Source organism: Lolium perenne, chromosome 5 (genome assembly GCF_019359855.2).
Source record: "Lolium perenne isolate Kyuss_39 chromosome 5, Kyuss_2.0, whole genome shotgun sequence".
Taxonomy (NCBI): domain Eukaryota; kingdom Viridiplantae; phylum Streptophyta; class Magnoliopsida; order Poales; family Poaceae; genus Lolium; species Lolium perenne.
This window is the reverse complement of record NC_067248.2, coordinates 131,180,116-131,192,260: the sequence shown is the minus strand read 5'-3', so window position 1 is coordinate 131,192,260 and position 12,145 is coordinate 131,180,116. Positions and strand designations below refer to the sequence as shown.

The window sequence follows — 12,145 nt, the reverse complement described above, 5'->3', positions numbered from 1 at the left end:
TTAGTCTACTGCAAGAGACAAAGAAGTTCTTGTCCTCAAATTTTGATATGAAAGATCTTGGTGAAGCGTCATATGTTTTGGGCATAGAAATTCACCGAGATAGGAACAATGGAGTATTAGGACTATCGCAAAAGTCTTATTTAGAAAAGATTTTAAGTAAGTATAATATGCATAAGTGCAGTGCCACACCTGCCCCTATAGTCAAGGGCGACAGTTTTGGGTAACATCAAAGTCCCCAAAATCAATACGAGCTCGATCAAATGAAAGCGGTTCCATATGCTTCGGCTATTGGAAGCCTACAGTATGCACAAGTGTGCACTCGCCCTGACTTAGCATTTATCACCGGAGTACTCGGTAGATATCAAGAAACCCAGGTTTTGAACACTGGAAAATGGTAAAGAAGGCATTGCGTTATGTGAAAGGCACAAAGAATTACATGCTAACATACAGAAGATCTGATTCCCTAGAAATAAAAGGGTATTCAGATGCAGATTTTGCGGGGGATAAAGATGATAAAAAAATCCACATCTGGATATGTATTCACCCTCACAGGGGGAGCTATTTCGTGGAGAAGCTCCAAACAGACCATAGTTGCATCATCCACGATGTATGCAGAATTTATAGCATGTTATGAAGCCACGGGGCAGGCATTATGGTTAAAGAAATTTATACCCGACTTGAAAGTGGTAGATTGCATTGACAAACCACTAAAGGTGTACTGCGACAATGAGCCTGCAGTATTTTATGCTCACAACAACAAGTCGAGTACAGCTACGAAACCGATTGAGGTTAAGTATTATGTTGTGAAACACAAGGTCCAGGATCAAACTATAAGTCTCGAGCATATAAGGACAAAAGATATGCTTGCGGATCCGCTAACGAAAGGCTTACCACCCAGCGTGCTCAAGGAGCACGTAGCCGGCATGGGTTTAAGGGAAAGTCTTACCTATCCTGGATCATAAGAGGCCCAAAAAGTAAAAGAATTTGTTTCAAAACAGAGAAGTGTATTGTGGCTGTCTGATTCTATCGGCAATAGAGCTGTGACGATGAAACATGCCCTATGGACTGATCCAAAATGAAACGAATAAAGTGAAAATATAAAGTTAAAAGAAAAGTTGAGATCAAGGGGGAGAATGTTAGGATTGATCTCCACCGCACCAGAGCCCAACGGCTCTGGCACGACCCCTTGACCTCGTCCGCGCCCTGATCGGGGGCGCCCAACCGTTCGCTGGTTGGTGGACCCCTGTCGCCTGCACTATATAAAGTGGTGGGGGCCAGTGGCACTCGGTACGAGGTTGCCCTGAGATGCCACTCGCCCCACCAGACAACCCACCGATCAGGGTAAGTGCAGTGCCGACGGGAAGCACCACCACCACCTCGCCCACGCACCGCCATCCTCGCCATGTCCAGATCGGCGAGATCCACCTCCAATGGAAAAGGTAAACCCGCAGTATTCCAATCCTACCCGGCTAAGATCTACTCTAGACGATCTAGCGGATTTATCAGCGAGCCCCATCATCGGGAATCATGAGATCCACGAAGGCAAGTACTTCATGGTCATCGGCCTTGGCACACCGCCTGTGTCCAATCTTGTCACAGTCGACACCGGCTCCACGCTTTCCTGGGTTGTGTGTGAACCATGCCAGATCGTATGCCACCCAACCGCCCCGGAGGCCGGAGCCGCATTCAACTCCAGCAACTCAACAACATACCAGCGTGTGGGGTGCTCGAGCAGAGATTGCACCGAAGTGCAGCGCAGCCTTGTGGCTCCATTCGGCTGCATCGAGGAGACCGACACCTGCCTCTACAGCCTGCGATACGGTTCAGGTTCGTCAGGCCAGTATTCTGCAGGCAGGCTGGGGAAAGACAAGCTCACGATCGGGAGCGGCTCCAGTACCGTCGTTGATGGCTTCGTCTTTGGGTGCAGCGAAGATGACAATTTCAACGGCCGTGAGTCGGGCATGATTGGCTTTGGGGATGAGAGCTTCTCCTTCTTCAACCAGGTAGCTCAGCACGCGAATTACACCGCCTTCTCCTATTGCTTTCCAGGTGACCACAGGGCCGAGGGATTCCTGTCCATCGGACCCTACCCCAAGTATAATCTAGTCTATACCCAATTGATCCCCGAATTTGGGGATAGGCTGGTGTACTCACTTCAACTGATCGATATGATGGTGGACGGGAACCGGCTCCAAATCGATCCAGCTGAGTACAGAGAGCGGATGCTGATTGTCGATTCTGGAACTGCCGACACCTTCCTTGTAGCCCCGGTGTTTGATGCGTTCAGCAAGGCTATGATAACAGCAATGCGAGCCAAGGGGTTTGTGAGTGACATTGATGGCACGATGACTTGTTTCACGCCTCCTGGTGGTAACTCGGTGGAATGGGGTGACCTTCCAACGGTGGAGATGAAGTTTACGAGGACCAGCCTGAAGCTTCCACCAGTGAACGTGTTCTACGGACCGTCGTCGTCAACTGGTGAAGTTTGCTTGGCCTTTAAGCCGGATGCTGCTGGTGTGAGAGACGTCCAGATCCTAGGGAACAAAGCGACGAGATCATTCAGGGTTGTGTATGATCTCCAGGCCAGGTTATTTGGATTTCAACCTCGTGCGTGTTGATTGGAGAGACTGATCTATTTTCCATAAAAGACAGTACTAGTATCCTAGTTCTCCACTGTAATAGATTGAAACTAGTGATTCATGTCATTGTCCATTATTATTAGTATTCCTTTGTCCCAAATTAATTGGCCCAACTTTATATAGATATGCATGTATCTAGACACTTATACAAATGCGGAATTGCCTCACACACGACATTTTGCGTACGACTCTTGTACGATACTTCCTTTAGAACTTTTTTTTAAGCTAACGCAACCTAATTACTTACGTGTGCCCAAAACTCCCTGGCCCAGCCCAAATCAAACCCAAACCCTGCCCGCTATCTTCCTTTCACGCATCCTCATCCTCGTACAAAACAAGTTGCTTCCCCATCTTCTTAAAGATCGATTCCTTGCCGATCTACAAATCAGTAACAAGTAATCTGCAACAATCCTGCTGAAGTACTACACAAGATTTGATGTATTTTTGTAAGAAGTAATACGTGGCACTCGTCATAGGCGGACCTAACCATCCCTAAGCCCGGACACACGTCCAGGCTTTCGGCCAGCGGCGCACCCTATTTTGATGAAAATTTGATAAATATTTTGATGAAAAATTAGCCGGGCTTACAGTACGTCCAGGCTTGATGAAAATCTTGGGTCCGCCTCTGTCACTCGCCTCTGCCATTGAAGCTCTCATAGTTGCATCGAGCTCTCATCTCCGATTCAAGTCGAGCCAGCAAATCGCGAGTACTGCTCTCCCTCGGCTGGTAGCGCCGCATCCCCTTCTCCTTGGGTCGTTATGCGCCCCCTTCTCCACTTCTTATGCGCTAAGGCGATCTCCAACGGTGCGGTCCATTTTGTTTGGATGTGGCGGCCTGCGGACACAAAACAGGCTGTCGTCCGTATGCGGGTGACAGTGGCGCCCCTCAGATCTGGAGGCAAGTAAGATCGCCACCACAGGATCTCCCGCTTCAAATTTAGGCCACCGGCAGAAGTTGCAGCTGGTCTCCCGTAGCTGCAACTGGGCCGGCTCGACGCCATTGACGAACTCGGTGAACTTGTTCGGGAGCCGCTTGATGCCGAGGGGGTCGTCGTCGATGCGGAGAAGGAACTCGAAGCAGCGCTCCTCCCGCGAAGACGAGGACGGCGCAGGCGACGGCCCTGGGGGCGCCCAGGCCCGCGGCATCGACGGGCGCGGGACGCGTGGCATCGCCATTACTGCTTTGGCGGAGGTGGGCGACGGCCGCTCGGCATGCTAGGCATCGCCATTAACTTAGCGCAGACTACCGAGGCGACGCAGCGGAGCCAGTCACTGGCGCGCCAGAGAAGACGCATCGAGCCAGGGTCGCTGCTAGGTGGGCCCGACGAAACGTCCGCTAGACACGAACGGAAACTTTGTGCGTCCGCGGATACGCATCTGAAACGCATATTTGGGTCAGGTCACTTTGCATCGTCCCGCTGGAGCAGGGCCCCAACGCATTTTTTGACCACGGACGCAAACGGTCGCCCAATGTGCGTTTGCGTCGTTCAGCTGGAGATGCCCTAATAACCTAATAAGAGAGCTCCTAACCTGCTACAGTGATGTCTGCCATCCTGCGGTACTAGAACAGGAGACTGGTGCGACCCCGTTCCCAAATCCCAGCCCAAACCCACGTTTCCATTGCATCGCGCGACGAAGGCTCGCAGGTCATAGCCACGTAGGATCGGACGAATATCGTACGCAATTTGTCGTATGTATAGCAGCGCTCATACAAATGCATCCAGATAAAACTGAGTTAATTAATTTGGGACAAAGGGTATAGTAAACTCGTGTGTGCTTCTCTAATTTGGACTTATGATCTTGGCCAGTGGAATGTGTAAAAACTAAAAAGGAAACTATGGACGCGGCCAGGAAGCAGAACTTGAGAATTCTTTCATCCCTTCGCTCCACGGATTGGTGGAGTACATTATAATAAGAAGAGTGGCATTCAATGTTCAATGTCTCGTTTGAAGTATGAAGGTAAGAACCATACGCCGGTTCAATACCCTTCCCTTGTCAGAAATCCCTAATAGATTCCTACCACAACGATCGAATTAATTATTCTCCTTGAGAAACGTGGACAACTAAATAGGAAAGATTTTTTTTGAAACTTAAATAGGAAAGATTTTAAAAGCATGCCATGAGTATTTTTTTTTCTTTCTTTAGAGTTTTCTATATGCACAATTTCTGGATGTTTCGTTGAAAATTTCTTGATGCAATGTTATTTACAACTCTGTTCTAAATAGCTGAAACATATAGTGTAGCACTGATTATGGAAAAGGTTAAAAAAATGTAACATTGTTATCAGTTCAACAACACTGCATAAAAAAACTGAATCCACAATACATCGACAAGATGCATGATCTATCCATCCAAACAATAACAATGCGCTTATAACCATAAATATGGTAACACAAATTTGAGACATACCAGACGGAGAATCGGAGATGCCAACTCCTCTATCCATCTGCCGAGGGATGGGTAAGCAGGGCAGCAGCTCCAAGGGTGACCACTTCGTCAGGCTTCAGACTCGCATTTACCTCCTTCCCGTCAAAATAGTTCCTGACGAGCCTCTGAATCTTGGGGATCATGGTGCTCCCGCCGATGAGAAGGATCTCATCAACCATGTTCCTCTTCTTCTCCAGCTCAGCCTCCACCATGGCCCTGTCCAACAAGGCTATGACTTTGAGGAACAGATCGTGGTTCAGCTCCTCAAACTTGGCCCGGGTCAGCGTCTCCATGAAATCGAGGCCGTCCACGAGTGATTCGATGGCGAGCTGCGCGTGGCGTCGAGTGCTCAACACCTTCTTGGCCTGCTCGCACGCTGTTCTGAGCTTTCCGTGTGCTTCCTTGTCGTTGCTAATGTCCTTGCTGTGCTTCTGCTTGATCAGTTCGACGAAGTGGTCCAGGATCCTCTGATCGAAGTCGTCTCCTCCGAGGAACGGGTCGTGGCGCGCCGAGTAGAACTGGAACACGCCGTCCACCAGCGTCAGGACGCTCGCCTCAGCTGTGCGGCCGCCTACGTGGACGACGAGGGGGTTGCCCTCTTCGCGGAGCTTCTGGTGGAGGCCGTAAGCGACAGCGGCCGCGATGGGCTCGTCGAGCATCCTCGTGGCACGCACGCCGGCGATATGGCCAGCATAGCACGTGGACTCCGTCGGCGCCTGGTTGTAGTGCTGCGGGACGGTGAAGATGGCGTAGCGGACATCGCGGCCGATGTACCCCTCGGCTGCCTCCATCAGCTTGCCGATAATCATGGCAGTGATCTGCTCGGCGCCGTACTCCTTGGCCGCGCCACCATTGAGCTTCACTTGTATGTGAGGGTTTGAGTTCTTCTCCACGAGCTTGTATGGCACGGTGTTGATCACTCTCTGCACAACCTCTGTGTCATACCAGTGGTTCCATCTACGATACGTAATGGAAATGATACGTCAGTGCCAATCTTATGATAACCATAGCGGTGATTTTAGAAGTGGTAAAGAAGTGGACAAAAATCGCTAAATGGATGGGAATATCCAGATAAAAAATCGGTTAAATGGGTTAACTAGCGTAAAATTATCAATCTAGGGGCAAAATATGAAACTCACTGTTGTTCCTGATGAAAAATTAATTAGCTTGGTCCTTTACTGCAGTAACACAATCGGAGCCGGGAAATAGTCGGCTTGTGGATCTAAGAGGCTAGAGTCGCCTACTAGCTACCGATAGACATGGTCTTTAATACAAGCCATGTAATGATCTAATTCTCCAAACTTACGTAATTTTTGGTTTAATTTTACGCAACTCTTACAACCAATATGTACTGTTTTAATAAATTAGGCTCGGTTTACTAGATCAGTATTGTCAAAACCGAAGTATTTTAAAAAATGAATTATTTCAGCATTTGGCTAACAATTATAATAGTTTTTCTTGATTCTCAATTATAGGAAAAAGAGGGTCATATACCTCTTCCTTCAATACTGAAAAAACCTTCGGTAGAGATACTTCGACAATATTTTAAACTACAATATTTGTTATAGCCAAACACCTAAAATTAATTGAAACGACAATATTTTTAGAAACCAAAGTATCGTGAGGAAAACTTTGAAAATACTTAGCTAGTACCTATGACTTATGGAACAATACTAAAAAGAATGTGGTGCCTAATATGATAAATGCAGCAATTATGTGAAATATCTGGCTAATCAGAAATGACTTATGTTTCAATCGTACTTCCATGGGCTGGAGTGCAGGTGCTCTCGAGAAAAGTTTCATACACTCTTGCTCAATGGAGAATCATGTTAAAAGAGGTGAAAAGAGGAAAGCCTCTGGAGGTGGTGAGCATGCTGGAGGCATTAGCTCGTGCCACACCGCTGTTGTTGTGGTCAGATCTTGGTTGACACCTCGGAAAAGACCTAAGACCGAGTTCGAGGTGGAGGTGTAGAACCAACTCCAAGAGGATGGTGAATCTTGGAAGACCACATCACTGGACCTAGCGAGGACTTTGAAGGCAAACACACTAATGTTGGTTGGACGTGGAGAAGGCTTCATAGTGATGCCTAGGCCCTAGTCATTTCCAGCTAGCTGTCTCTTATTGTTAAGTTCCCTCGTTTGTTGTTTGGTAATAGTTTTGTTGGTGTGATGTAAAAACTACTGTGTTAATTCTTTTCTGGAACGGAAAAGAATTTGGATGTTATAATTCTGATGGTTGCAGAAATGGAACCTAGGCTAGGCCCTATTCTTCTAAAAATAGTTAGTTCTTGCTAAAGTCAACCAACTAAAAGTATTTAAAACTATGGTATTTTTAAAAGCCATTTAAAAAATACTTTACTGCCACCGAACACATTCTTTCCGGATAAAGGGTTGAAAGGAGCTATTATCTTGAAAAGGCTGCTTTGTTCATCTATATGGTTGGCCATACTGGGTGGTACCATATATTAGTATCATGCATATGATGTTAGCGTATGGTACTATCTCTATAATGCATCGTATCATGTATTATTAGTACCATAGCCTCACTATATTTATTGATATGTAGAATCTTTTTTTTTTGACATGTTGATATGTAGAATCTCAATGCAAAACTATGTTGATCAGTTTGATACTATTTTTTTTAGCTTTGGGTACTATGATACGCTATCATCCTATGATACCACTACGATCATAAGTCATTATTAACTTTAGTGTCACATTAGCTTTTTGCATGTATGTAATGCATTATAGTACCTATGAATCGTCCACTACGGGTAGCCTAAGAGAGTAACTGCCTCTGTTCATGAATAAGGCTTATAGTATCTTTCTTAAAAAGTCAAGCAAAGTGAAGTTTGACCAAAATTTTAGAAAAATCTATCCATAACTATAAAATTATATATATATATATCACATGAAATATATTTTACGGTGTTGATTTTGTGTTGTCCATGTTCATGGTTTTTACTACTTCCTATGTTTTTATTTACCCTGCATTTTGGGTTTAGTGAAAGTCAAACTTTTTAATGTTAGACCAAATAAGTAGCAAAACATAGCAATATTCGTAATATCAAATTTATATAATATGAAAATAAATTTATTGTGGTTCTAGTAATAGTAATATTGTATTTTAGACATATTTAGTCAAATATTTTAAAGTTTGACTTTGACTCAACCTAGAACTCAGGGTAAATAAAAAAAAAGATATAAGGCTTCGTCATTGAAACGGGACTCCCTCCGATCCCTTTTAATTGTCTCGAATTTAGTAATAGGAAGTACTACTACTTTGTGAGATATTGCATTACCTTTTTCCGAGGAGACTCTTGAAGCCGAAGATGGCAGATCCTGGGTTAACAGCGGCGTGGTTCCTTGCGTCGTCGCCGACGAGGAGCGTGCTGTTTCCAGTGAAGGCGACCCATGAGGGGATGCAGAGCTGGAACATGGTCTGGGCCCTGCCGTCGGCGTAGCCGGCGACGCATGAATTGGTGTTGCCGATGTCGATGGCGACCACCGTGGCGTCCCAGGGACGGTGGTGGACGAGTTAATGGCACTGGAGGTCACACAACTTTTCCCGCATGTGCAGATAAGTCACCGAAGTTGCGAAACGTGCAAACCAGTCACATAACTTTACTCTCGTGTGCACGCGAGGTCACAAAACGGTCTGCTGCCCGGTTCATGCCAAAAACCAGACACATGCGTTGCACGTGAGATGGAGAGGGGCTGTTTTATTGCACTTCACCCCCTGCTGCAGTTATTTTAGGACTGGAATATCCAGCATATTTAGTTTTGACAGCAAAATAACATGTTCTTGACAACATTTCCGTCCAGATTTTTGACAGCATTTTTGTCCAAATTTTTGACAGCATCTATTGACACAAATCCAACATCATGTTTTCCCTAAAAGAAAATCAACATCATATTTTACAGCAAAATGGCATCAATAGTTGTCACAACCAGTGTACATAATATAGTTGTATTCATGGCCTATTATAAAATCAAAAGTGAGCACTATTAAGACATTGTCATCACAATTAAACTGCTTTTGCTCCTCTTGCTCCTCTTGCCCCTCTAGTTCCTCTTGATCCTAGTGCTCTCCCAGATGTGTTGACAAGTGGACCTCTTCTTGAAGGAATATTGGCTCTATGTTCTGCAACAAAGTAACTTTCTTCTGGCATTTCCTCTACAGTTACAGGTATTGCTTGTGCAGGCCCCTATTTAGACACACATATAATGTCATCAATATTTATTTAACACATGTGAAAGAATTTGGATAGTGAAATGTACCTCACGTGACAGAATGTCAACCATGGAATCTTTCAGATGTAGATCCGCCCTTTCTTGTTTATGAATGTGCTATTCATTTTAATAAGAAATATGTCAAGTATTGCTTTGATGATAATATAAATAAGAAATATGGCAAAACATGAAGAACACTCACAGTTCTAATCACAGGGAAGTCAATATCACCATTTTCATCTAGAATCTGTTTTGATTTTTTCCTCTTAGCTATCTGCAAAAGATGCTCAACATGCTCCTTCATCTTGCTACTTTGTGTTCTTTTCCTTCCTCTTGAGCTTGTATTTTTTCCTTTCTCATGAGCTTGACCGGGTGAAGCTTTTCCTTCTATTTTGCTACTCTGTGGTTCTATATGTGCTGCAGCTTGCTCTTCTTGTTGCACTGATTGTTGATCTTGTGCATGTTCTTCTTGTTGCAGCTCCTGCTCCTTATTATTGCCAAGAGCGACATCATTTTCCCTTATTATTGCAGATTTTAGCTCACCGCAACCGCCTCTGTTATGGCCTGCTACTTTGCAATATCCGCAGTGCATTGTAACACCATGCTTGCTCAGTCTAGTGCCATCTTCACTCTCTTCTGGTTGCTTCCTTCTATTTTTCTTCCTCCTTCCAACACTTTTTTCATAAAGAGGAGGTAAGATAGGAGTTGCATCTACAGGTGCCCACTCATCCTTATCTCTAAGAGGAAAGATTTGCCCACCATATGCTAGCATGTATGTTGGCAGAGTGTAGCAGCTTGAAACCATGCTTTCAGGCTTTATTCTATCATGCCTCATGCAAGCAATTGCATGGCTACAAGGGATACCTGTAAGTTGCCATCTTCTGCAAGAGCAAGCTCTCATGTTAAGCTCTACCACATAATCCCTTCCATGTGACTCCACTCCAAATACTCCCCCACTAGCTGGTGAAACTTCAACATCTCTTGAAAATTCGGTATTTTTCCTCAACTTGTCTCTAATTTTTGGAGTAATATTGCCTGTCCATTTCTCAAGTGATTCCTTCCTCTTCGTGTATTGCCTGTGCTGAATCTGTGATCTAATTTTCTCAAACATGGACATCACAGGGAGCTCCCTTGCATCTAAGATGTATCTACAAGTCAAATGATAACAAGTAAATGAGGGAAAAAATCAGCAAATGACAAAAAGAAATCAATACAAGTCAATGAGAAATATCCATTTACAGCAATGAACTTCCATTTACATACTTCACCATTACTTGTTTTTCCTTCACAAACGGCCTCAAACCTGATCTCGTTGTTCCTTATCTTCCTAATTTGAACTCTCTCATTGATCGCATACCGTGACACTGCTTTCCTAATGACCTCCACGGTGTCAAACACCATGCCTGTTTTAAATTTAGGATCATCCATGTCACCAGCTGAGTTAAAAGGCTTGAACTTGTACGTCACTTGACTCTTCCTTTTCTTCTTCTTGTACTCCTCGTCGTCAGAATCGCTCTTGTGTCTCCTCTCATTGTCATCTTCCACCGGTAACTCCAGATCAGCTTCATTGACATCATCATAGCCAGGTACATGTGCATGCTGTGTTGCAATCTGCTTTCCCAACTCAACCATTTCATCATTCTCTGAATCATCCACATTATCTGCAAAATCTTCGTCATCTTCCTTCATATCATAGTCACTATCATACCAAGCAGGATCCCCATCTGAGTCACACTGAAAATTCTCTTCTTCTGAATCTTCAGAACAATCAGTATCACCACCCTTATGGGAGAGTTCTTCCTTCACCTGTTGTTCATGGTCATCCAAATGATGAAGAAATAAAAGAAGAACCTTGCACTCCACAGATGCATTCGACATAAGGTGACAATGCTTCTCAAAACATATCTCTACCAGTTCATTAATTGCTTTCCCAGGTGGACACCAGAAAACAAACTTCCTCTCCTTATAGCATAACTGATCGATCATGAGGTCTATAGTGTCCATTTTAAAGTTGTTTCTGTCCAAGTTGTCAAACCATGCAATTCCTTTCTCATCCGTATAGCTAACAGTCTCTCCAGATCCCACAAAATATCCACCATGGTGAACTTGCACACTGAACTTACTTGACTCCATACCTACAAAAAGGAGAATAAAATTCAGTTATAGATACCGTGAATATTCAGTTAAGTTGAGTTAGAAGTACAACCTAAATTCAGTTAAAAATGACACACTGACATTTATACGTTCCAGTCAGCAAAACAGTCCCCGGCCTGCATCTACTCCCGTGATGAACTTGACAAAAATTCGGCTCAAATCGGAGCAAAATTAGATCTTTGAACTAGAGAAATCCCCTGTATCTACTCCCTTAACAATCCCCTACATCTACTAACAGCAGAAGCGAGGGAATTCGCCACAATCAGAATCGGCGGATGCACGAACCCTAGCTAATGGGGGACGAAATTGAACTTACCGTGGACCGGGGTCTCCTGCCAATCTAGCCTGAGATGAGGAGCATCATCGGCCGGCGTCTTCTCTGCAGCCGGCGGCGGTGCCGGCGACGAACTCGCGGCGGCCGCTGAGGCCGCGTTCGTTTCCTCCATGAGCTCTGAACTGGGCAAGCATACGAACGGATAGATGTCCAGACTGAATCCACGTTTTCTTTTTTAACCTGTGACTGAATCCATTTGGAGCAGAATAGAGTTGGCGAGGGGGTTGCTGCAAATTTTCTGTCTCTCTCCAACTCACGTGCAATGCACATGTCCGGTTTTTGGTACGAACCGGGCGGCAAGCCGTTTTGTGACCTCGCGTGCACTCGACCGTAAAGTTATACTAGCAAAAGTAGGCGC

At 44.9% G+C, this 12,145-nt stretch overlaps 3 protein-coding genes across 6 annotated transcripts; 1 reads left to right on the top strand and 2 right to left on the bottom strand.

The window, feature by feature from the left end:
* The first annotated feature begins 1,430 nt into the window (after positions 1-1,430).
* On the top strand, positions 1,431-2,618 carry LOC127304315 (aspartyl protease family protein At5g10770-like). The gene has a single exon (XM_051335007.1). It carries the CDS (start codon positions 1,431-1,433, stop codon positions 2,616-2,618), a length of 1,188 nt encoding a protein of 395 aa, XP_051190967.1.
* A 2,409-nt stretch (positions 2,619-5,027) lies between these two features.
* Positions 5,028-8,604, bottom strand: LOC127304314 (luminal-binding protein 5-like; the record flags this gene model as incomplete). The annotated part of the gene is made up of 2 exons (XM_051335006.2): positions 5,028-6,023; positions 8,369-8,604. Coding segments are annotated over 2 exons (1,182 nt in total), but the record flags the coding sequence as incomplete, so codon positions are not given.
* A 300-nt stretch (positions 8,605-8,904) lies between these two features.
* LOC127302667 (uncharacterized) lies at positions 8,905-12,031 on the bottom strand. Of its 4 annotated transcripts, none has more exons than XM_051333205.2 (5): positions 11,770-12,031; positions 10,539-11,434; positions 9,502-10,447; positions 9,348-9,416; positions 8,905-9,274 (listed from the first exon to the last, which is right to left on the bottom strand). In XM_051333205.2, exons 1-3 carry the CDS (start codon positions 11,897-11,899, stop codon positions 10,403-10,405), a joined length of 1,071 nt encoding a protein of 356 aa, XP_051189165.1. In that variant the 5' UTR covers positions 11,900-12,031; the 3' UTR covers positions 8,905-9,274; positions 9,348-9,416; positions 9,502-10,402. The 4 variants fall into 4 exon arrangements, with proteins under 4 accessions (XP_051189165.1, XP_051189166.1, XP_051189164.1 ...); XM_051333206.2 differs by having other exon boundaries at positions 10,563-11,434; positions 11,770-12,030; XM_051333204.2 differs by having other exon boundaries at positions 9,502-11,434.
* Positions 12,032-12,145: the final 114 nt, after the last annotated feature.

Bases quoted from the DNA above. Each gene is read 5' to 3' on its own strand.
- LOC127302667 (XM_051333203.1), bottom strand. From the start codon at position 10,416: ATGTCCATGTTTGAGAAAATTAGATCACAGATTCAGCACAGGCAATAC. The intron at 9,417-9,501 runs GTGAGTGTTCTT...TAAAATGAATAG, and splicing joins ACTTCCCTGTGATTAGAACT to CACATTCATAAACAAGAAAG. The intron at 9,275-9,347 runs GTACATTTCACT...GTGTCTAAATAG, and splicing joins TTGACATTCTGTCACGTGAG to GGGCCTGCACAAGCAATACC.
- LOC127304315 (XM_051335007.1), top strand. From the start codon at position 1,431: ATGGAAAAGGTAAACCCGCAGTATTCCAATCCTACCCGGCTAAGATCT.